Source organism: Lepisma saccharinum, chromosome 4, assembly GCF_977018435.1.
Source record: "Lepisma saccharinum chromosome 4, izLepSacc3.1, whole genome shotgun sequence".
Taxonomy (NCBI): Eukaryota; Metazoa; Arthropoda; class Insecta; order Zygentoma; family Lepismatidae; genus Lepisma; species Lepisma saccharinum.
In genome coordinates this window covers 16,581,538-16,607,540 of record NC_139232.1, presented here as the reverse complement: position 1 = coordinate 16,607,540, position 26,003 = coordinate 16,581,538, and the positions used below count along the sequence as shown (strand labels likewise).

The 26,003-nt window shown below is 37.3% G+C and overlaps 1 protein-coding gene across 7 annotated transcripts in view; it reads left to right on the top strand.

Annotated features, from left to right (window-relative positions):
• Positions 1-26,003, top strand: part of Ptpmeg (protein tyrosine phosphatase Meg) — a 365,178-nt gene that overhangs the window by 230,542 nt on the left and 108,633 nt on the right. For 3 of the 7 annotated variants that reach the window (XM_083120336.1, XM_083120337.1, XM_083120335.1), the window contains 5 exons: positions 3,275-3,403; positions 7,400-7,448; positions 22,190-22,246; positions 23,023-23,187; positions 24,482-24,602. In XM_083120336.1, coding sequence (XP_082976462.1) covers positions 3,275-3,403; positions 7,400-7,448; positions 22,190-22,246; positions 23,023-23,187; positions 24,482-24,602 — 521 coding nt within the window. Of the gene's footprint in view, positions 1-3,274; positions 3,404-7,399; positions 7,449-22,189; positions 22,247-23,019; positions 23,188-24,481; positions 24,603-26,003 lie in introns of all 7 variants that reach the window. The other 4 variants (XM_083120341.1, XM_083120339.1, XM_083120340.1 and 1 more) reach the window with 2 other exon arrangements.

Below are 26,003 nucleotides of genomic sequence, written 5' to 3'. Positions count from 1 at the left end.
CATCTGTGCTACAAGTGCACGTCTGTATGTAGAGGAAATGATGCATTTTAACATGTTAGCACCAGGTATCTACGAAAAAAATTCTGCAATTACTCTAAGGCAAAGGTACCGGTTTAGAACCGTATTTTACCATATCATATTAGTTCAATGACAGTGGCGGCGATTAGAGATGCCCCTCCCACCACCACCTATACACACTTTTTGTCCCCGAACTATGGTCTCTTAATGCTAAACCTTGTCTACCAGTGGATTTGACCCAAAATCATCTGCCCGAATTCCATTTTCAATACGCTTCTCTCTAATTGCAGGCAATAGAAAGTAAACTATCCTTACCCCCCCTTTCTTCATTCACAGAAGACACCTAACCGTCGCCACTGTGCGCATACGTGAACGAAACACTGCATAAAACAATGTATTACGCTCTCACCAATATCATAATCGCGCTACGATGCCAGGGGTTCTGATTCGAATCCCAGCCTCGGCATGGATGTTTGTGAGTGTTCATTCATCAATTTCATCATATCATCACCCATTCCTATGTTCGCAAATTAGCCAAAAGTGGCACAAAAGTTAAGTAAAGAAAATCAAATCAATCAACCAATATCATAGGAAATGGAACAAGTAAATTTAGGAAACACATAACTCGGCACTAAACTACATATCTCCTCAACCCCTGACTCTAAGGCACAAAACAAACACCAATCTCGAGGAAATCATAAGCTATGAATTTGGTTCAGTGACTTTAGAACGTAAATTACATACTTTCTTACATATTTGTTGTTTTTTGTGTCAGAAACCAACTTTTACGCTAATTCTAAAAATATTTAAATCTTTCTAACTCTAAATAAAAACCGTAATTTAGCAAATTTTCTGTTCTTTCATTTTGGTTATCATCACTTTTTGTGTACAATGCACTGTTTTCGAGATATTATTTTTTTAAAATTTTTAAGTTGAATCTTTGCCGCCATTTTCCAAGGTGGCGGATTTCCCCCAAATATTTGGATGGCGGATTTTTAATATATTATTCACTATACCATTCCGCACAATCTGGCACAAAGAACATTTGTGTTGCAATTATTTCCTGGTGAAACCGTATATTCCCTCTACTAATAGCAGTATCATGTGCTTTATGCGCATTATGTACACTCACCAGCAATGGAAATGGGATCCCTAGATCCTGAAATAGTGTCTTGCCTGCAATCCTGTCTTGTGTGTTGCCTAACTGTATGGTGATAGCAGAACTTGCTATTCAAAAGTTGGTACTGAACTTCATTTATCGCTGTAGAGTACGCAACACGCATAACGCGTTGTCGGAGAGACAGTATTTCAGGATCTAGGTGTCCCATTTTCATTGTCGGTGAGTGTACATGTGATACATTCATTACAGGCGAGCAAAATTGTGGTTTACAGTAGCGAGAAAGGGTGGAAGTCCCCTTTAGAGGTCTTTCTGCCTGAAGACAAACGAGTCTCTCGACTGTAAGACTTTGAAACACCTCATCTCTCTCGTTGACGAATTTCAAGAAATTTATCAAGGTTCATTGTCGAGAATTTTTACTTCAATCTTGGGTGTGCACGCCTACTGTTTTCTTGATCCATTCTGCGTTATTTTTCTGCATTGTGTGTATAGCATCCATCACCTGGGTTACAGTCAGGGCTCGAAATGGAAATTTTCACGAAACGGAACGCTTTACTTCGTTAAAATGGTGTTGTCTTTCTTTTCTCTTTTGTCACCGATTACAACAGCGACAAGGTTAACGACAAGTGAAATGACGCGCAGTATTACAATTAATAATTAAATATTTACACAAACATTAGATAATATCAATTTCAGTACATTTGACACGAGACTTCTGGAATACTCTTCCCTTTTTCAAATCTATGCGGTTCAAAAAATGCAATTTTACAGTAGATTCTTTTAATAGCAAACATTGCAGACATTGTGTACATGTTGGATCATTACTGGTTAGAATGATTACACATGCCCAATGTAAAGTTATGCTCATAATATGCTTTAATTGATTGAGTGTGATTTAAATGAAAGCAACAGCAAATCGCAGTTTTTAGACTTGTGTCTTTTCCCGAATACCCTAGAACTTTAAACAGAAATCGTGAATGGGTGTCAGCTCGGCCAACCGGGGCAAAATTTGAATTAAATGTACATATTCTGCTAAAAAAGAAATAACTAACCGGGACGGTCCGTTGCCATTTCCGACGAGACGGAACGGCAAATTTCCAGATATTCACGAACCGGAATGCCGTTTCAGTCCGATCCGGTTCATTTCGAGCCCTTGTTATAGTTTGGTAACAATGCTCTGAAATATAGTCCGTGGTTGAAGAGGGAAGAAGGGAGTAAAACGGAAAGTCAGCATAGATAGTAGTACAAAATATTCTGTGCACAAATGGGATGTTTCTACTTTTTGTCGTTTCTTCTGCTTGCGTTTTGTAGCTTCTGCTTTATTTGATTTGACTGTTATTGATTTCAGCTTTGAAATTTAACTGTCAGTAGGCTTGCTCACAGTTAAAATACATTCTAAAACAGTGGTTCTCAACCTTCTTAAAACCGTGGCCCAGTAATTTCATTTTTTTAAAAAGTGATGCACCGATCCAAACAATTTTACACGTAAATACCTTTCTATATTTTTTACGTATAGATTAATTAATATCTGCCATTGAAATTCACTGGCGCCAACTTATATGGGCCCGTGGAGTCCGAGCCCTCCCAATAATTTGTATTATTATTATTATATATTTGTCATAGTGATTCGTGATGATTGCTTATTGAAAAAAGTAAATAGACCATTAAAAAAAGAGTTCTACCGTGTGCATTATTATCATGATGTTTTGGTGAACTTTATAACTCAAAGGTGCGAGCCCACCCATTTTTTTCAAAAAGTTGGCGCCCCTGTCTGGGTTCAAGTATCGATTAGCCTACCTGCATAAAATTAGCTTAAACATAACAAACAAACCAAGAAAAAAACACGAGACATGCGGATTCCAGGAATACCGAAGAAGCACTGCACTTTATTTAACATTGTAAACAGTAGAATTTTGTCTTAAAAAATCTAGAGCGATCACTGTTTCTTCCAATAGAACAGCTGATTTTAAAGATCACTGTTATTTATCGTTCCCCTTGTGCTGTATGTATTGGTAGAACAAGCATGTTTAAAAAACTGATATCGTAATGAGGGGCATTGCACTTATGAAACCTGCTGTGTGGCAGTGATGTTACCATTGTTATCGAAAGCAATTAACACGCGACGTTCTTTTGTTTCAGAAACGAGCGAAAGGCCAGGTGCTACTGGAGCGTGTATTCCAGCACTTGGAGCTAATCGAGAAAGACTACTTCGGTCTTCAGTTTTCAGACTCAGGTGCTGTCCCAACAGCGACCAATTCTGATCTCATGGTAGGTACTGATTCTTATAAGTTTACTAGAATAGTATAATTTAGACACTAATTGTAGGCAGTTTTACCAAGTTAGTATTATTTTTCTGAGCAATAGTGTAACATTCTCTTTATTTGTCTAGCATATTGGGTATTATGTTCTTAATGTTTCGAATTTATTTTTTCAACTAAGTTAAGTGATGCATTCGCCAAATTATGGGGACATGACGAGTGGTTGAAAAGATTTAAGCTTAGATTGAAAATTAATCCTAGCTTACCTGAGGGGGCTCACAGGACAACACTTTTTATATCACTAAAATTCAAGAAACCATTTGGTTATTGATTAACTGCTTCCTTTGTTGATTATATATGTGTAGTTATTTATTAAATATAATAATTACAAAAATTGCCATCATTAATAAAAAATAATAATCAATTATTGCATGAGTGCCACACACATATTTCACCATTCACTAGAACTAACAAAAACCATATAGTTTTTCATTAATGTTTTTTTGTTCAAAGAGGTGCAGTTGTTTATTAATTATAATAAATACAATAAATACAATAATTATGATCTTTACCAGCACATTGTCACTGTCATGAGTAGGGCTCGGATTCTCAGGTTTTAACCGATTTTATTCCTTACTTGGTAACGTCACTATTCTAACATATATTTTCGTTTTAGCCATTTCTAAATGAAATACATAAATCCTATAGGTCCTAAAACGGCTAAAAGGAGTTAGAATCCTAAAAAAGGCTAAATTGAACTTTTCAGCTAAATAAATGTAAAAAATAAAAAATACTGAAACCTTGTTTTGTTTCATCAGAGTGAACACATTGTTAACTGTACAGCAATATGAATACGTATTCTCTCCCCCCCTCTCTCTAATGAAAATGAGAGAAGGGAGAGGGCATGAGAAAAAAAAAGGGAAACAAAGTTGGCATTACAAAAGAAATAGCTTAACAATGTCACGTTTTAAATTTTTATTATTTTCTGTATTTTCTAAAAACTGTGTTTTTTGTATGCTTTAAGTTTAGTAAACACGTAATATGTGAAGGAAAATGTGTTTGCAATTTTGATGCTCATGTATATGCAAAGATTTGTGATTGATTTCAGTAAAAAATACGGGTAGGTAAAAAATCCTAAAAAGGGCTAAATCATCTCTTTATGAAGCCTAAAATGATGTCTATAAAATCCTAAAAGTTCGAGCCCTAGTCATGAGTGTCTGTCTCAAAATACAAGCATTCTAAGATGACGCCTAATAAGGCCCACCAAGTGCATTTTGCCTCCCATTTACATTACATTTATGTTGTGAACAAAAGTAATACAGAAATATTGGGAACATCCTAGTGAACAATGTAATGTATTTTCAATTTTTTATAAAAAAAATAATTTGAAAAATAGAAGAAAATAGAGGTGGTTGGCCTGACAGCCTCCTCTGGTAAGCTATGGTTAAATTCAGATTTGGTACAATTGTAACTACCTATTTTTCACTTATAATTTCGAAAGAATACTTACTTCTTTATTGGATAAAGAAAAAGTGTAATTACTGGCTCAATGTTGCAGCAATGTTTATAGTTTCAGAATTTGCCTAAGGGTGTCAGATGTAGTAGAAAGTGTAGAAGGAACGATAAAGAAACATTGGGAGTTTAATCATACGAATTAAAGGAAGTGGATTATAGACGAGCTTTTCCTGTGGGGAATGGAGGGAATTTCACTAACCTCTTTCAAATTATTGGGATATTACATACATTACAGAAAATAATAATTTAATTTAATTACTAAAATAAATATAGTGAAAATGACGCACGTGTTTACTACTTATGACGTATTGGTCTTGACGTACAACATGAAAAACCTAATTTTCTCATATATAAACAAGTTCTTTCCAAAGAAAATAAATTGGAACCAGGGAGGGGAATCCCCCATATCGCCTTCAAATATCACAATGGGGTTATCACAAACAAATTTGTAGTGACTACTATTTTTATGTTTAACATTGACTTAAATAATATATTTACGTCCTCTCTCTTGTACTTACAAGTTACAATTGTCACATCCTAAATCGTGCGAGATGACTTCACCTCTATGAAGACTTCCTTTGTAACAGTGAATTACATAAAGACTGTATAAATGCATATGAATGGGAAAGAGATGGTGTAATGTACACAAAATATGCGCAATAACTTGAGTCGCGTGTGTACTGTTAAATGTTATAAGTGTTTGTATGTTGATACGGATCATAAAGTAGACTCCATGTAGGTACAGCGAGTGTGTCTGAGTTGTTTTGAGCATTTGCAGCACATTTTAGCCCACGTGATAGAGAAATATGCTCATTTATGTACTAAATGCAGGAACTTTGCATATTTCCTGTGTGTTTGCTTAGCATGACATAAACGGCTGAAGGTTGAATGTTGTGGTCGATTTCTGTAACATTTCTACTCAGTATTACAGGTATTAGTACACGCGCAGATTATGTATTACAGAACTTTGAAATGTATTATGAAAGATGGCAAGAAAAACAACCTGGGTAACATGTGAACAGAACAATCGAAGTTATTTACTGTTTAATTTCTTCAAAAAGAGAATCAAGGAATAGACGATATTTATTGCTGCATTTGTTCAGAAGTGGAATTTACGGTTGAAGTTATTTACTGCTTCATACATTCAGAAAGAGAATCGACTAATATAAGAAATTTTTATTGCTGCATTTGTTCAGAAAAAAAATCTACGATGGTAGTTATTTACGGCTTCATTTATTCAGAAAGACAATCAACGAATAGGATATTTATTGCTGCATTTATTCAGAAGGGGAATCTATGAATAGGAAATATTTATTGCTGCATTTATTCAGAAAGAAAATCGACTAATAGAAGATATTTATTGCTGCATTTGTTCAGAATAAGAATGTACGATGGTAGTTATTTACTGCTTTGTTTATTCAGAAAGACAATCGACGAATAGGATGTTTATTCAAAAAGAGAATCGAATAATAGAAGATATTTACTGCCTCATTTGTTCAGAAGGAGAATCTGCGATGGTAGTTATTTATTGCTTAATTTATTCAGAAAGACTATAGAAGAATAGGATATTTATTGATGCATTTATTCAGAAGGAGAATCTTCGATTGGAAGTTATTTAGTGCTTCATTTATTCAGAAAGAGAATCGACGAATATGATACATTTATTGCTGCTGCATTTATTCAGAAGGAGAATCTTCAATTGGAAGCTATTTACTGCTTAATTTATTCAGAAAGATAATCGACTAATAGAAGCTCTATATATGGCTGTATTTGTTCAGAAGAATAATCTACGATTGGAACTTATTTACTGCTTCATTCATTCAGATAGAGGATCGACGAAATATCTTGACATTGTGAATACTTAAAAATGTTTCATGGTGAATAAAATAATAGTATCTGCTGCATTTATTGAACAGGAAAGGTCGACGAATCGAAGTTATTTCGTGCTGCATTTGACCAGTAAAATCAAATTTAACTTACAGCTGCAATCGCTCAGAATATGAATCGACGAATTGAAATCATTCACTGCTGCATTTGTTCAGAGAAACAAAAGACAGAACAATGAAGATTGGTTGCTACTGAAGCAATACGTTCGTACACGGAAACTCTTTGCTGCTGCATTTGTTCAGAAAGGGGGTCGAAACTCGTCTTCTTTCTCTGCCCCTGCAATCCTTCAAAAGGAAGATCGAAGAAGTGTAAATCTTTCGTGAACTTTGCTGTATTATCGTAATCGATTAGACTCTGGTTCCTAGCAGGGAGGGGTCGCTTTCAACAAAGAGGGAAGCCAAGCAAAGGTTGGAGTTCCTGGAGCTTCTGTTCGAGTCTTCTCCCCTTTTCCCTTGCACACTACCGCAGACATAAAAGCAACGAAGTACACCTAGCTGTAGGAAAGCTTTAGTATGTTTTGGTTTTGTTAAAACTGATCTTTCACCTCTGCTTGTATTCGCTTTTCGCTTCAGTGTATTTATGAGTTTTTTATTTTATTTTCCAGAGGTGGCTTGATCCTTTGAAACCTGTGAAAAAGCAGTTGAGGAGCAAATGTAAGGATCTCTTTTCTAGTTTAGTTTCTTAGTTTTAGTGTAAGCAACCTTTCTAATTAGACCTATTGGCTGATTTCTAATCCTCGACCTTCTTCACTGCATGATAGCCCAACGTTAATTTTTAATACGTGTAATGTTTTTATATGATGCATGAATTATTGATTCTAACTTGTATATGTACAGTCAGCGGCAATAAAAATGAAACACCTAGATCCTGAAACACTCGCTTCGCCGCAAGACGTTACGTGTGTTGCCTAACTTTACGGCGGTGGTAAAAATTGCCATTGAAAATTTGCTATTAAAGTCAACTTATCTAGAGTCTGTCCCTTTAATATTGCCGCTAACTGTACATTACTATAGTGCCTTCATATGAGTATTGTGCCGCTTGAACGCGGCCCGTGTAGCAGGTGTAATCGCGCCGCTTGCCGGGGAAATCAGATATACGTATCCCCTCAACTCAAGCACACAACTCACGGCTAACTGTGATCTTGTTGATACATCTAAGTTCACATACAGTAAACAAAAGGAACTGCTCTTTCTACACATTTTCACCTCAACGAATTTCCACTTCGAATTGTCATTAGCACCGACTATTCGACACTTTTTGACTATCTGCACTCACGCATCTAGGGGGTTACAAAGTGCAACACCGAGTCTTCCTATTTGGTGTCTGCATCGTTTGCACAACGTTCTGGAGCGGTATACAGTGTGGTGTATGATTGCGTGGTCCGTGCTAATCAATCAAATTATTTTTTGAAGTAGCAGACAGGCATTTGTTGAATCTTCTGAATGTGAACACCGTGCAGCGCCTATTTGCTTGAACTTCATTTCCTTGCACCAGCCTGACACCGGGATACACCTGCACTATACCTAGTGTCAAATAGTGCAGCGAACTAGACGGGGCTATTGCTGACCAACATGTCATCGAGGCCATTTCCCGTGCCTTCGAAACGAGTGCCTTTCTGCCTGCCTGCCGTGAATATCAATATTTGCTTTCATACTGGCGGATTTGAATTATCTTTTGTGTAGTTTGCTAAGGATTTGTCATAAGATGTGAAATATGTGTGGCAGCACAAGGACAACATTTCGAACATCTTGTGTGACAAAGATACGTGATTGCTTTACTTGTAATATCAAAATATTTTAATTAAAGTAAATACTCTTGAGTTGAAGGGTTGCGATTTCCCCGGCAAGCGGCGCGATTCTAATCGCTACATGGGCAGCGTTCAAGCGGCACAATACTCAAATGAAAGCACTGTAGCATAGGTATAGTTAGGTTGTTTTCGGAACATCTACAGCTGAACCCGCATGTCTGGCTAGCGGGCCTATCAAAAGTGTACAGCGTGAACAAGAGGGTTAGCGATAGGTGCTGGCCTGAGATGACGTCAGTGGCTTGCTTGTCAGTTGGTGGTTTCTGGACTTCTGACTCGCTCCCAAGCTACAAATGCGTACCTGCCAGAGAAGTTACGGAAATAATTTCATCCTATTGTACAAGGTCTGTCCCAAAAGTAATGAGACTAATTCTGGAAAAATCGTTTTATTGAAACTAGGTTCAAATGCAGTTAATATTCTTAAAAATAGGATCCTTGAGTGTCAATACAGCAGTTCCATCGTTTCTGTAACAGCTCTTCGTAACAGCACGGTAAGTCTTGGCCTTAGATGCCTTGCAGAGCACTCGTTGCGGCTGCTTGGACTTTTTCAGTCGTCACAAAACGATGTCTTTTCAGGCTGAATTTGAGCCTCGGGAACAGAAAGAAGTTGCCCGGGGTGAGGTCCGGATGTTCAGTCGGTGGGGAAGCGTTGTCACATTTTTCTTGGCCAGAAATTTCCTCCCTTGCAGCGATGAGTGAGATGACGCTTTGTCGTGGTGGAGAAACCCAGGTGTCTGCGATCTCAGAGTGGACGTGTGAGACTCTTTTTCTCAAGATCGAGTACCTGCGTGTAAAATTCAGCAGTTCACCTTATCTACAATTAACCTCACACTCAAACGTCGGTCAGAGTCCAAAACAGACTTCGCTTGAGTCACATGGTCTGCACTTCTGAACGTTGATGGACGCCCTGAGCCCTCGTCTTCTCTTCCATCTTCTTCGAACGCCTTGTGCCACCTGCACACTTGTGCTTTCGTTAAAGTCTCGTTCCCATAGGCTTGTCTTGACATTTCAAGCATGTCGGTAAGTGGATTTACCAAGTTTGACGAAAATTTTTATCGTGTACTGCTGATTGAGACTGCGCTGCATTTTCGACCGTGACGCGACACTAAAACAACTTCTCACTTTGCTGGCGATACGAACGCTGAAACAGCTCGGAGGCAACTGAGTTGCGTCAGGCTTTATACCTGAAATCCCCCACCAACCGCCCTGCCCAATAGATCCATCCCCCGACCATTCTGACGTGCCCGTCAAAAAATGTCTCAGACCTTGTATGTGTTCAGTTATGCTGTTGCCCTCGTGAAAGTCTATTTACAAGTTTCAATTAATATTTTGTCGTTCTCGGGGAGAGATTCGGGATAGGTTTTGATGTTCGTAAAATGCCGGTTGTCACGCTCAAGTGTTCGATACAGTAAAAATTCAGTTTGGAAATCATATAGCAACATTTGCCTCGAGAAGAACTTCACTCGTAATGATTTTTTGAGTAAGGAGATGTACAAAAAAAATTAGTGGTCTTAACTTCCTTAATCAGTTTATACAGATTAAGAAGATACATCAGAAAGCTCTCAAAACTTAAATTTATCATGTTAAAGTATCGTGCTAAAGCATGTAGATCAGTTTTGAAATGAATTAATGAAGAGATGGACATTCAAGGATTTTAACTGAAGGGGTATTGACAAAAACGGCGTGAAGTTCCCAATTAAAAAGACGTTCAGAATGCATTTACCAACTCTACCCCTTGCCCTACATTTTGGCGGTGGTTATCAAGAAGTGTTATTTGTATGATGTTGATTTTATTGTGGGGTGTGTGACACCTACCTTCCTACACTAGTGGTTACCTCTCCCTCTTTCCTCTTACCCTGGCGCTCTCCTATTCGAATACGCATTTCCAAATCCAAAGCTCTATCTTTCTTCTCTTTCTACCTTTCTGCCTCTCTCGCTCTCTCTCCCTCTTCTCTCCTCTCTCTATTTTTCTTTCTCTTTTCTATATCTCTCTCTCTTACTCTCTTTTCCCTTTCTCTTTTCTTCTCACTTTTTCTATCTTTTTGTTTCCATCTCTTTTTTCTTTATCTGTTTCTATCTCTGTTTCTTTTTCTGTTTCTCTCTTTTCACCTTGCTCTCTTATTATCTCTTGTTCTCTTTCTTTCTTTTTACCTTTCTCTCTCTCTCTTCCTTTCTTTTTCTTTCTCTTGTTCCCTTTCTCTCTTAATTTCTCTTTTCTCTCTCTCTCTCTCTCTTACTTTCTCTTTCTCTCTTTTTACCTTTCTCTCTCTTTCTCTTTTTTCTGTTTCTTTCTCTTGTTCTCGCTCTCTTTTTACTTTTCTGTCGCTCTTACTTTCTCTTTTCCTCTTTCTCTCTTTTTACTTTTCTCTCTTGCTTTCTCTTTTTCTTTCTCTCTTTCTTTCATCTTCTTTCTCTCTCTCTCTCTCTCTTTTTCTTTCTCTTTCTCTCTCTCTCTCTCTCTTTCTCTCCCCTCTATATCTGTGTCTCTGAAGTGTGAATCTCGTGAAACGGTAACTGATGGCCAACTCATCATTGTGCTACGCCCTCACGCTCATTATCCGCACACTCATTTGAACAACGGATGCGACTGAATGGAGCAAATGGCTCCCTGTTGAAATCGATTTTCAATCAATCGTTGCCGAAACAATCACACGCAGAAGACCACATGACCTTGGGGAGCGATGTCATCACCCACATGAATGCTATTGGTCGTTCTGAATAGAGGAAAAATAGCTTTTCTGTACGAGAGATGAAAATGTATGTCAAAAAGTAATGGGCACTTTGCGGAGGGCATTTGGTTGGGAAAATGCTGCAATTGTCAGGCCCAGAAGCACATTGCCTGAAATTAGGTAGATAAATATTTACACATCGTTCATGCATTTAAATTAGTGCTTGATTGATTTCATTCATTTTACTTCGCGTTTCTGACACTTTTGTCTAATTGCGAAAATGAGAATGGATGGTGATAAGACGAAATAAATTAAGGGACTGCACACATATGGACAGCACACAGCACGAAGTCCCACAGAGGATTATACTGGCCGTGGACCCAGACGCCTGAGCTTCGCTAGCATGCAAAAATTAAGTACAGGATGTACTACGTAAAGTGTTGTTTACATTTGGGTGTCTTCAAAAAGGGTCACCTATTACACCCCATATTATGTCTGAACCGATACAGCTTTGAACTGATACCCATAGTCTTGCCGATATCGATACCGATGCTTGAAAATTGTAACACTTGCAGTGACGGCGATTAGGGGGGACGAGGGGGGCAGTTGCTCCCCTACTTTTGTCCACTTTTGACCTTTCACTATGCTAAACTATGCTATGCTACCAAGAGAAAATAAAGTGCCCTTGCCTCCCTAGTTTTGGTACCAAGTTCGAGTCTTGCACGGTTTGGTTCTCATCGAAAACTACATAACAGGTCCAAGTGTGTCTACAAAAGTCATAGAAGTCACAAATTAACCCTTGAAAGAGGAACATTGCTGCAGGTGCACATAAAAACATGCATGGGGTATCACTAACAACCCCAAACAAATCTACTTTCCATACCTACGAATGTATATCCCCGTATAGCTTTGTAAAGCAAATCCGAAGCCATTAAGGGATAAACCACCCTTCTAGTCCCTTTAGGACTCAAGAGTACCGTTCTACTAGTGAACCCTTTCATTACCACACATGACCTACGGAGATAGTGTGTGTGACTTTCCCCCCCACATGCATGCCCTCCTATTTCCAGTCCAATCTCTGGACAGCTGCTATACATCATCACATTGTGCCCGGCGGAAATTTTAGATGTGGTTTGGGCGTTATGCCAGAAATACACATTCAGATTTCGTGAATTCGGGATATGAAAAGTGGACGTGATGCAAATGTGGTTCTAGACCTGGGCTCATATGTATATTTGCAATGCAAATGCGAAATGTTTAACGTACGGAAACATCGATCTATGTACTCAGTTTAAATTGAGGGTGCCATACTGTACGGCGGGACGTTTTGTCACGAGCGGCGGTTTTCTAAATTAATCGTACAGCGTGTTAGTTTTCCCCTCCCTTTGAAGTCGGATGTTTGTTCACCAATCCTCGCATACTCCTCTCTGACATCCCCCCTTCGGAACAGTCCACTTCTCTTTTTTATGTTGACCGACACTAATGCTAACAGGTAGGCACAGAGGTACTCTTGTGTGTGTTTCTGAGCCAGGACAGGTGGACCAAAATGATTGTCGACAATGGATTTCTACCATGTAAAGGAATCACGTAATTAAATTATTAAGATATATTATTACCGGGTGTTCCGTTCAAATCCCCCTAATTTCAATTAATCGTAGAAAAGAAAGTATGAATGATAGAGCAATGAAATTTCAGAGAATTGAAGAAAAACTCATAAATTTTATTTTCCACACACTAATACACCTCCACATGTGCCCCATTGGTAGCACGAACAATATCCAGTCTGTGTTCAACTTCTTGCCATGTTCTCTCCAACATGTCCTCTGTTACTGTGGCAATCGTATCACGTATGCGGGTTCGTAACTCTGGGATGTTATTTACTGGAGTCGCAAACACGAATTGCCTAGATGCCTGGCGGATGGATTTACTCGGGCTTTTCTGAAACTCTGCTCGAATTTCTTCCACCTTTTCCTCCGACACACGACGGCGAGCTCCACCAGATTGTTTTAGGACACTGCCGGTTGTTACAAACTTACTAAACCACAGCCTAATTGATTTAGCATCAGGTGCAACTCCTCCGTACACTAGTCTGAAATTGCGTTGCAATCCACAGATTTTGTCTCAGCATACCATACCACACCACTGCCTGCGCACGTTGTTGAACAGTCTCTCTCTCTTTTTTTTTTTTTTATTTATGCGACCAGTGGCGCCTCGCAGTGAGCAAACAGACAACTTCAAGTCATGGAAACAAAACTTGAAGATCTGGCCTTTTATTTGGAGTTACAGTTATTTTACAATTCATCATACTTCGTTCACAGTAATTAATTGAAATTAAGGAGATTTGAACGGAACACTGTATAACTAAGAATTCCAAATACAGCGTTAGCCATTTTACATTGGAATGTATAAGAGTAGAAAAAGAACAAAAAATAACAACATAAATTACATGCGATAAAGAGCCTTACACATTTTTGTACAATGACCCCCATCTTGATTAGGAAGACCTGAAGACTTGTATCTTATCACCTCAACCACTGGGTGCTTTTTTAAACAGTTAAATTAACAAGGCCGCCAGCAGAACTTTTTTTCTGGGGGCCAGAGTAAGAATTCATATGTTGCCCTTCAGTTGTAGAAAATTCTATTCTACTTTCATTGTTGTTATTATATTATTTTACAAATAATAAAATTGAAACTGACTTGAAATACTTTGACATTGTTGACAAGTTCAGAATTTAGTACACTATTTATATTGATACTGGATTCGTCTTGCTTCTTTTCCATAAACATCCACCACTTTGTTGATGAACAGTTCCCGACTTTCTCCGTCCCGCACACCCCCAGTTACGACAGTCATCGTAATTCTAAGGTTTCTGGTGAAAACTTTATCTCGTTATTTTGTTGGACATGGCTTGATTGTTGCAACCTACAGCCTGTAAATCACAGAAAACAATATTGTTTCTAATAAAATTTCGCTACAACTTCACCATCCGAATTGCTTGAACGTTTTCCAGATATCTCGGGGGGGGGGGGGGCGAGATACCCCTTGATCCCCTAAATTACAACGTAGCCATTCTGTACAGTTTATGGATAATTATTATTTTAGTAGTGTATTTCAGAGTTAATGGACCAACTCAGCTTATTTCTACCATTGGTTCTAGAAACTTGACTTCTTCCACAATAAAACCCAAACCGAGTTGTTCTTTGTCTTTTTATCTTTCTCCTTTTACTGCAAGCTTCCTCAGATGCCCTGTATCTTTTGCTGTCATCGCTTCCATTGTCTTCCTCTCTTCTTCTTCCTGCCTTACTTTTCTCATTTAATAGTTTGCTTCCCTTCCATCTCTCCCATTGTTAGTGGTTTGCTACCGCACAAGGCTTTGCCACCTGCCAAAAAGAAGTGTACGTATAGATGAAATAAAGAGGAACTTTATTCAACAGATTCAACAATGAAAGAGGGCCTCCCCGAATGGCCTAGTGGTAACGTCGTCGCCTTGTAGTCAAAGGGTCCTGGGTTTGATACTCTATGGTGGCTCCACATTAAACTGTAGGTCCAGGGTCCAGTCACATAAGTTTGATTAAACGAACTCAAAAATGAAATAAAATATCATATTATCAGTATTGATGATTTGTTCATTATTTCACTTATTGTAAGAACCTTTTGTGATAAGTGATTCTTGCGATTGAATTCTGCTTGTACTCAGGGGTGTCCAGACATTCGCCCCGCCCCATTCTTTTTATGCTGAATGATTTGCTCAAATTATTTTGGTCCTACAAAATTTTCGGAACAATAAAATACAGAAATATTTAAGCAACATATGTGACTTTAGACTCACTTTCATGTTTACTAACATAAAACGTATAAAACTGCTCAGGCTCACCGCTATTATTAGTGTACTTAACCTTTTTCTTAACAGTTTGTCTGCTTGACTAACCTTGCGTTAATGCGAACAGCACGTCCCCCCCATCCACACCGATTCTAAAGGCATAAGAAGTGGTGTTTCATTTCAACCCTATCGCCTCGATCACCCACAGGTAGACAGAAAATCTGTACATAATAACCATAACTAAAAATCAATAACAAGTCAGTCAAACGAAACGAACCCCCTTTTTTGTGTGAAGATATATAGAATTGGTATAATATTTTGCCCCCCCCAAAACAAATCCCAGGGGCACCCCTGCTTGTACTAATAAATAACTAATGGGGAGAGTTACGATAAGGTGCTGGAATTGTGCGTATAGTTACGAGTTGCATTTGTCCTCAAAACTCCTGAATTTTTCTGTTCATGAATGTTCAAATTTTGGACGAATGGCTTGCGAGACAATCAATTACCATTCCATCACAAATAAGAACCCAAACTATACTCCGTGGCGGAACAGCCCTTTAAGGGCAAAGGCCCACCAATAGCGCCTCGATTCCAATCGCCGCTTTTTTTCTGTCTTTCGAGACTGAAGTCCGCTACTCGCGAAATTTCGCACTTCTCACCGGCGATCGAATCCAGGACCGCTGTCATCAAAGATGAGAGCGTTAACCATTCGGCTAAGCGTGAGCTGCATAGCGACAAGAACTTGGACCCTGTCAGAGGAGCTTTGACCTTTGCCGGTCTGCCTTTCAGCTGCTAAGCAAAGCGCCGAATATTTCACTCACGCAAGCGGATGAGGGCCCACGTGAGATATGTCCCGATTCCTCGTCTTGGAGGTAGAGTACAATTCAAAGGTGACATCCCGGAGAACAATGGGATGTAACAGTCTAAAACTGCCAACCTTTACTTTAAACTTTGCGCGCACCCTTTGAGAAATGTACGGACAAATTTTAATGACATGCATTTTTGACAATTTTCTTTTAAAGAGATTCCATTTCTCTGTCGTGAGCGTTCCGGAATAAATTCAGAACAGGATGATTAATTTGCCAGGACGAAATATGCTTTGTCAACCTCCCTTCCACGTAGTAGCTACATCCAGGAGTGCATTTTGAAGACTAGCGAGGCTCTGGCGTGTGTCCTCCCTATATGTTCTTCCATTTAATTTTATCACCATTCAATCTCATCCTCGCGATTAGCCAAATGCATGGACGTCCGCAGGATTTTCTCCAGGGAGGGGCAAGGAAGATATTTTTTTTCCAGGAGGGCAAAACATTTCCCCCAATAATAGTGTTGTTCCCTCAAAAAAAAAAAAAAAAAAAAAAACATTGCTTAAATTTGAATGTAACATGTTCTTGCAATTATTAACACATATTATTGTGGCTGTAATGAATGTGTGAAATATATAATTTTTGGTTGACTTTCATTTTCAAGGGGTCCCGGCCCCCCTTTTCCCCTTCCGGACGCCCCTGGCCAAATGTGGTAGAAAAGCGAAGTAAAATAAACTAAATTAACCAATATGCTTTGTTGTGTTGTTTTAGACTTGTGCATGCAAAGGGGCACTGTTAAAACATGCACTATAGAGAACAGATGCAATGTTTGTGTAAACAGTTAAATGTTCGATGCTGTCCCAAATTAACGATAACACGTAACTTTTACTTTTATTGAATAACTTACACAACTCTGGTGGAAAGCTCCAAGTCATGTTTACTTTACTATGAATTTTGCATAAAATATTTGCTGCGTTCATTACTGCGTCAGCCTGTAGCTCATGCTACCCTTACAGAACCAGATTAGGTATAGTACCTAATAAGTATATATATATAGTAAGATTGTTTGTTTGAGTTTGTTTAAGTCCACTTTATGCACAGAAAGGCTAATTGGGACTGAACCTACCGTATAAAGTAGGATACGAAGCACTATGTGCCTCTACCGGGTATCGAACCCGGGACACCTTGTTTACAAGGCGACGACGGAAACAAGAGAACACCGCAGCTCCGTTAATCTAAATGAGAATTTAAATAACGAACGAAATGAAATGAGAAAGTTTATTTTGTACAGAACCGTGCTTAACATGATTTTGTAGGTTTTCTTGCGTTACTCAATATGAAATATCTTTATTGATTGAATTAGGTTATATTACTTCGCTTTTCTGCCTCTCTTGGCTAATCGCGAAGATGAAGGGATAAAATGAAATGGATGAAAGGACAATCGCAAACACAAAAGGACAGCACAAACACGAGCCTTGCAAAGGATTATTCTGGTCGTGGGTTCAAACTTTCTTTTATTTTGCATGAAAAACTGTAATTTGTGATTACATAATATCTACGTATTTTAATAATCTGATGCAATTCTTGAATATTCTAAAGCAAATTTCTTGGTAAAGCTTTATAGCGATGCTTTCCAAAATATATTGCAGATGTTTTTGTGGAGCCTGAAAGTCTGGCAGATTATTTGTAGTGAAAAATCACGTTGAGATTTACCATTAGAATGTAATTTCACCTTCGCTTACTACTTATTTTGCAAGTGTTGTTTCCCTAGCGGTAAATTTCATGAAGATTGGATTCATGTATAGCCTTGGAAGTTCGTTAATTCCCAATAAAGCGTTGCGTTGATCCCTAGCACATAGCTACAATTGTTTCTGTGCAAACACTTTCCAGCAGGTACTTTGTAAACATATGCAGCGATGTAAATATACACGTTTATATATCCATGCATAATCCTTCTTCGCTATTGACTCAACACGAACATTGCGACAAAATATCTAGTGACTGGACAGGTTTAACTTTTTTACATAACGTAATGGCAACATTGAAGATCTCAATCACGCCACCTATTCTTGCACTGGCTGGACCTAAGCCAAAGTGAACAGGAAACGAAGCCTGCAAATGGAGAGTTCACCGACCATCTTCATTGTGAATCACGTATCGATATGCATATATTTTCCCGCCAAACATCTTGTTAACGTTACTTGTTCGCGAGAGATAAATTTAGTACGAACATCCAGATGCAGGTTGCTTTCAGTTTTGACATGTGTTTATAACGTTCTCACTTCCTTTTCAAACAAATCGCCACTGTTCTTTGAAACTTGCCAAATTCGTTTGCCCTTCAAATTGTTATGAAACTGTAGTTAGGTTAATGTGCCTGTACACAGTGGCATGAGGTTCTAGTAACTGTAAGTAATGCTAAAAACTTCATCATTGACCGGTGCCTGCTCAGTAACTTAAACTACCGTAATCAGACTAAATATAATGAATTTCAATAGTAATAGATTGAAAAGCCATAGCATGTAACCTTTCACAATCAGCTGACTTCGAGTCACATAAGGAGAATGACAAGTATTGCACTATATGCACAGTTTCTCAGTTTCGTGAATCATCGGTTCTTAATTGTAGCCAGTTTCATAAATAACTCTGTTCAGTTTGAGAAATTTCTCGCACTGAACGGTTTTACCATCAACAAGTCTTCAGTCAAACAATTACTGTAATTTTCAGTTGATAATGACTAGGGGTCGGAAGTTGAGGAAAAATCATTTTTTTCCTAGTGTCCGAAGACGAGGCCCAACATAATATATGTTCATTTTGGGTCATTGTAGGCCAGAAAAAGGTGGGTTTTATTTGTCCTTTTTTGCCTTTTTCGGCGATTTTTGGCATATTGGTCCTTTTTTAGCCTTTTATTTTAGGTCTTAAAGGCTTTTTTTTTTTTTTGCAACTTCACCTTCTTTCGACTACGTTTTTGCTGCCCATTCTCAATTCGAATCATCATCAGTTCATCACCTTTCAAACATCCTTTCTAAGTAAGGAAATAAAAAAGAAAGAAAGAAATATATTTGAATTATCCCTGAAACGAGAGAAAAATATTTTTGGACGACTGAAGCAGGTACGGTACAAGGTCCTTTAACCGTAACTTGGCTGGAAAGACAAGTGGCAAATTTATCTTGTTTTGAAGCTTTCATCACGGTGTATACGACCAGACAGCACGCACCTGCAAAGATGTCAAGTTAGATAAAGATAACTGAAGTTATTAATTAATTTGGATCACATTTATACGTCCTTTTTTCCGTTTTTAGGTCCTTTTTTTAATATTTTTAGGTCTTTTTATAGGTCTTTTTTTTTTGCAATTTATAGGTCTTCAACTTCCGAGACCTAATAATGACGTTCCTGCTTCGCCGAAATTGAACGTGTTTAACATTTGAGTACGTTAAATTTCGCCCTATATGATTTGTGTGCGTAATATATAATTATTATTATTTGTAAGCATTGCACACACTATTTATGTCCCTGACTTATAACAATGATTGCACAAAAATGATCGATGTAAGCCTAATTTATGTTAGAATACATCCAATGGAACCAAGTTTGTTTTGTAGCATTCTCATTCTCACCTACAGTTTCACTTCAATTTTTTTATAAATGAAAGATCTGCAATGATGGACTGCATTTGCACAGACATTAAAAAAGAACCTACTGAGCAGGGGCGGCGATTGGGTTCCAAAACTCGGGCGACAAGGACAGTTTACTTTCCATTGGTACGAGGGTTTAGCATAGTTCTGGGGCAAAAGTGGGGGAAGACCCCCTCCCCTCTAATCGCCGCCACTGCTACTGAGTGAAGAGTAATGGAAGAAATACAGTGCTTTCATTTGATTATTGTGCTGCTCGAATACGTTCTCCTGTATCGGCTGGAACCATGTCGTTTGCTGGCGAAATCGGATGTGTCTTGCTTTTCAACTCAAGCGAGGTTTCATCAACTTTCTCTTCGATAAGCGCATTATAGACTGTTACACTGCAATAGATCTAACTGATCAACAATATGCTATCGAAAACATATTCTTGTCGTCGAAACGTGGTACACCCAACGGCGAAAGAAACAGTAGACGAATTGTCCACCACCATTTTCATTCGGTCTGTATTACACAAAGCGATGGCAATGAATTGAAAGAATGACGTTAATAAGCAGAAAACAATGCCTGCTTAGAACCAACATAGTTTCATTCTTTAAATCAACATAGAATGTATAATAAAAAAGTAATGAAAATAGTGATGGACAATTTGCCTACCATTATCTTTGCCGTTGACTGTACTACCCAGTGGGTGCTCGGTTGCTATGTGCAGTACGTATGCGCAGTCGTCCGTGGATGCATTACGTCATCTGGGAGGAATTGGGTTTGGTGCGGGGCACATCAGCTGCTAACGTCGCGAAAATCGGAACAAGCAGGTTGTTGATTTTGTAGCGTTCGATTTATTTTTATTGAATTTTTGTACTTGTGGACTGCAATCATGTCTAATTGTGCTGTAGTAAGCTATGAAAACTATAACCAGAAAACTAAACAAACTTACATAAAATATCATACATTTCCAGCCGATAATTGCGTAAGTAAACAGTGGATTCATGCAAGCAAACTGCAGTGCCATGGCTAAAATTACACCCAATTACTTAAGTACCAAACAGTCGAGGAAATGGTGTAGTTCTCCTAAACACTTATCTTCACAATGTGATTCGCTTGTAGGACGTGCTGATGAGGTTTGCAGAGATGTACGCTACGAAAGACATGCAGTAAGGAAACGTGCCCTAAACAGGCTAAAGACTATGCTGCCAAAAAGGAGAAAAATATATAGATGTAGGCATATACACAAACTGCAAGCAACGTTTCGTTGTTGGAAAACATATTCGATCGTTTACAACGAGAAACACACGTCTGTATAACGAAGCAAATAAATTAAAAATATATATACATACCTCTCTGTCTGCCGTGAATATCGGTATTTAGAACAAATAATTTTTGTGTATGATTCTCATGTGAAAACAGACTCGTGCAGAAGTGTGAGGAGGCAATATTTAAGTAAACTTTCTCAAGAGATGTGGAAAATGTGTGACAGTGCAAGAAGAACATTTCCAACAAAAATACGTGATTCCTTTACTTGTAATTGCGAAATATTTTAATTAAAATAGATATAAATAGATCTACGCACTTCAGTTGAGGGGTTACGTACATCCAATTTTGCCGGCAAGTGGCGCGAATCCATCCGCTACACGAGCACACATTCGAGCGGCCCAATAACTATTCACTATTTGATAATGGTTAATCAAGCATGGCTAAATCATTAATAATGGTTAATCAAGCATGGTTAAACCATTAATATTGGTTTAATGAAGCACAGACAGTAACTTAGTTGTAAATGCATGTATGTGGATTATGGTAATTGTGTAATGTTATTATGAACAAGGTTTTAGTCAGTAGTAATTTCTCAGTATATGCTTGCATGTCAAGTGCAGGGTGTTGTCAGAGTGGTCACAGATGAGCCTTCATAAGTATTTTTTTTATGACATACACCTACTAGATATCAGTGATGCTTGTTAACAGATTTTTACAAACATGTGTTATGAACTGTATTCTTATTTTTTCTGTAAATAATACTGTTGTCTTCTAAGGTGAGTTTATCTCTTTATATCTTCATGGTTTATTTCCATAACTATTATTCACACATATCTCAGCTGTTTTAACTGGCTTGTAAGTAGTTTCTATCCCCATTTACTAGAGTTTGACTGCATTTATAGACGTTCAGAAGATGAAAGTGCTGCGTAGATGCTGAGCAACATGATTATCAGAGCTAAATTAGGAAGCTGCATGCTAATAATATTAACAAAAAAATATTGTTAATTCTCATAAACTCAGATATAAACAATAGCAGTAATAGAAATTTGCGCGTTTGTTGCATCAAATATTTTTTATGATCCTATATCTGTTTCTTAATCACCAGCTTGGCAGTTATCGTTTGTTTTTTTCTTCAATTTTCCATTTCTTGTTCCACAACATCAAGCTCAGAGTAAAGAAATGGCATGGTGCGATAGATGAAGCAACATTGTCTGTTTGTTTTTAGTGCTAGTGTGAAGGAAAATAGTGTCATACCTCTTAGTTTGGGACTGTGCATCAATTTGCGGCATTAAATCTTCCATGAATGTAATGGATTGTACCGTTTTCATGCTGTGCTTCTGCAAGAGCTAGAGCATGCCATTGATGTTACTGTTAAGAAATCAACAGAGAAAAATCCTTTTGTTTCCAATTACAGGTGTCTTTACACTTGAAGGTGGTGACCCATGGAAGAAAGCATCAGCTGCTGCCTTTGGTAATTGCCCTCCCCCTAGTAAATGTTATCACTAAGACCATACATTTGAGAATGACTAAATATCCAAATTGGTTTATTCATAATTACAGAAAAAAGAAAATTACAAAGATTTGTAAAACCAACAACTACATAACAATAGACAATATTGAAAAACAACCAAATTAATTGTTCATTAAATCTATTTCAGCTATATCTTGTGGTCTGGTGGCAAACACAATATTATGTGAAACCAGTACTTCAGGAATCAGATTTCAAGTAAAGTGCGGGAAGGATATTTATTTGTTCTTTTATTAGCCTCATCACTTTATCATTCAATTTAATTGTTGTAATAACATTTTGAGCACAAACCTCATGCTATTACAATGCAGAAATATTGTACACATACACACACCAAACACGTGTGTGTGTGTATTTATATTTACATATATTAGTGTGCCACGCTTGCATAGATCTCTATATTTATCCTCTAAATTATCCTGTATTCTCCTGTGTAAAAATAGTTACACAAGAGAATGACTCAGTTATTTTATTTATTCTTTAATGGTCTATATCATGCATATATGTTAAGAAATAAGTTTTCAGTTTATATGAGTAGAGTATAATGCAAATTTTAGTATGTAGCAATAGACTGGCTGATTATATGATTTATTCTAATTATTTTGAGTTTATTGTAGATTCATGCTTAAATAGTAAAATGGCTTCAATCTCTCATGTGAAGTTTATTTGCACATGAAGTAAATAAGAGCTAACTGAACTTTATCCGTTTCTTTCAGCAGGTCAATTTTTCTTCCGAGTCAAATTCTATGTGACTGATCCAAGCAAACTACAAGAAGAATATACAAGATATCACTTCTTTCTACAAATCAGACGAGACATTTTGGATGGTCGATTGCTTGTTCCTCCAAGTACTGCTTGTTTACTTGCTAGCTATGCTGTCCAATGTAAGTGTTATCTTTGATCATGATGTAACATGTAGGCTATGTCTAGCAGGTAGAGAAAATAGTTGATAACAAAATATCATTAGGTTTAGCACATAGTGATTAACGTCTCACTTTAAATTGTAGGTGGGGTCTTGAGATTAGTTTTTTTATGCATAAAGTGTACTTAACTCAAAATTTATCTTCATTTAAAGATAGTTGTGCTTCCCACCCCCAAGTTTGCCAAAGCTCTCGGTTTCAGTTCTGGCCAAGACATTGATTTCATTGTATTTATTATTATGTTCTATATATTAGGTAATAGTCAGAACTTACGTAATTATTGATACAATAATATTAATGAACTAAAATGAAATTAAAAATAAAAATAAAAATAACGAAAATCAGATTTAATTCCTACATATATGCTATGATCATATTTTCTTCTAATATCAAAGAACTGAAATTCAAATGAGTTATTTTGTCTGTAGTATTATATGGATGTGAAATATGGGAATCATAAATTAAGAGTTTTTGAAAATGAAATCCAGATACAATTGTTTTGTACCTGAAAGAGACGGAGAATCATGGGAGTTGAGAAGGTTATGTAATACCGAATGGCATGTATTTATCTTATAACATTATTAGAATTAATGAAATTCATGTGCAGTCAGTGTGGTACTATGCAAGAGTTAATGAGTGTTTACAGAATTCTTGTTGGTATCTGAAGGAAAGCCCAGGTGAAGGTGCAAGGAAAATGTTAAGATGGACCCTGAAGGAAAGCCTCAAGGGTGATCTTGGTGAGGACAGAGATATTAAATGACTGCATTGTCTGACCTCCATAGTGGTGTGGTTAGCACAGCACAGTACAGGGTTCGAATCCTGGCCTCGGCATGGGTGTTCTTGTGATTGTCCCTTCATCAATTTCATCATATCACCATCGCGATTAGCCAATAGAGGAAGAAAAGTGAAGTAAAATAAACCAAATCAATCAATCAATCAAGAATTGATGTGGCAGTAAACCTCTGTGTGTATGAATACCAAATGGTTGGTTAGTTTTACTTTTATTTAATTGAATCATTGTTCATATCCATCGTCATAATTAACCTAAAGATGTAGCAAAGCAATTTTAAGCAATCAAGTACAAACTAAAGTGCATGATACAATAAAGTTTATGTGTGATACATTGTCCCAGTAAGTCTTCGTGAATATATTTAAAATAACAGAATAATTTTTCTGTAGCTAATTCGAAAAATCTTTTGCATAATTCCTTTTGTAATGTCTTACAATATCTAACTTTCAATTTGTTGTTATTTTTCAGCGGAATTAGGCGACTACCATCCTGATGAACATAGTCCAACATATTTAGCAGATCTTCGCCTAATACCTAACCAATCAGAAGATATGGAAAAGAAGATAGCTGAGTTGCACAAACTTCACAAGTAGGTTTTTATCTACAATTAAAACTTTGATTACTTCATAAACAGTAGACTAGATAATCCAGCCTCTGGTTTACATATCAGTTATATAAGGGTGTCTACCAGCCTGGAAAATCCAGAAAAGTAAAGGAATTTATTTTTTCGTGAGAAGTCAGGGAAATTTACTCATTTTCAAGAAAATGAATGTTTCTGTAATAGTGCAGTGCAATAGGTTTTTTGGGGGGGGGTGGAAGAAACCTGACAAGGAATTTTTAATTTGTCAAGGACAAACTACACTTCAGTTTGATACACTGAATACTACTACCAGTAGTTAGAGAATAAATTTTATATTAAATACTGTAACAAAAGGGCTCTGTTTTTTATTCTTTATCATGCAGAAACCTTCAACAATATATAATAATTGGCATTTACTACTTTCTTCTTACAATTTTTTGAAGGGTTTTTCCTTATTTGCACTAAAATTGTTTTTGAAATTTCAGAAGAAATAAATATTTGTGAGACATTATTCAACACATTTCATGTTTTACACTGAAAGTCCCCCAGAAACTAACTTCCTTTCCTCCTCCAACAGTTCTGCAACTCTAATGTTGTATCTCTTCACATTATTACCTTTAAATATGAGAAATTAATATTTTAAAACTTGATGAAGTGGGAAAATAATTGTGAGTGTTTAGCTAAAATACAGTGATCTTCTTCCAGACATGTTCATATATATGAAAATGTTGCTTCTTGGTCTGGAAAACCCATACAAGTCAGGGGATCTTATTTTTACAAGATTATAGACACCTTGTTATATTTTCTTTAGAAAGTTGTTCTCCTCGCAACTGAATATTGGATTGTGTCATCAAGAGAATGCGGTTCAAAAAAAAGCACAGACCTTTCAGTAGAAAGTTTTTTGTGGTATTTTTTAAACCAGTGTGTGTGTCAGTCACACATGAAAAATTTTATAGTTATTTAGGAGTTTTTGTTCACTAACTTAACCCCTCCCCATGCAAGCAGTGACTGGGTTAGCAACAACCTATTGTATTTTTGTGCACACAGAAACCATTCCAGTGAGTATGTATGAACATGTTAATTTTATTTTCCAAGGTCCTTATTGTTTCATCTAACTAGTAATACACATAAAAACAAGAGTTTACTACAGTGAGACATGTTTGTCCATTTTTCCATGAGGAGCATCTATTTCAGTTCAGTCAGTTTGTGCTCAAATATTGAAAAACAACTCCAGGGTATTCTATATTACATATTTTCAGTACTATAACTGCGATTTTATTTTTGGGTTGGGTTCAAATCGATCAATTCTTGTGTAAAAATTATTTATGTACATGCAAGAAAATCAGCAGCGTAACCCAGTCATAGAAACCCACAACAACAACTGAGGGTTTGTCCTGCTGACCACACATC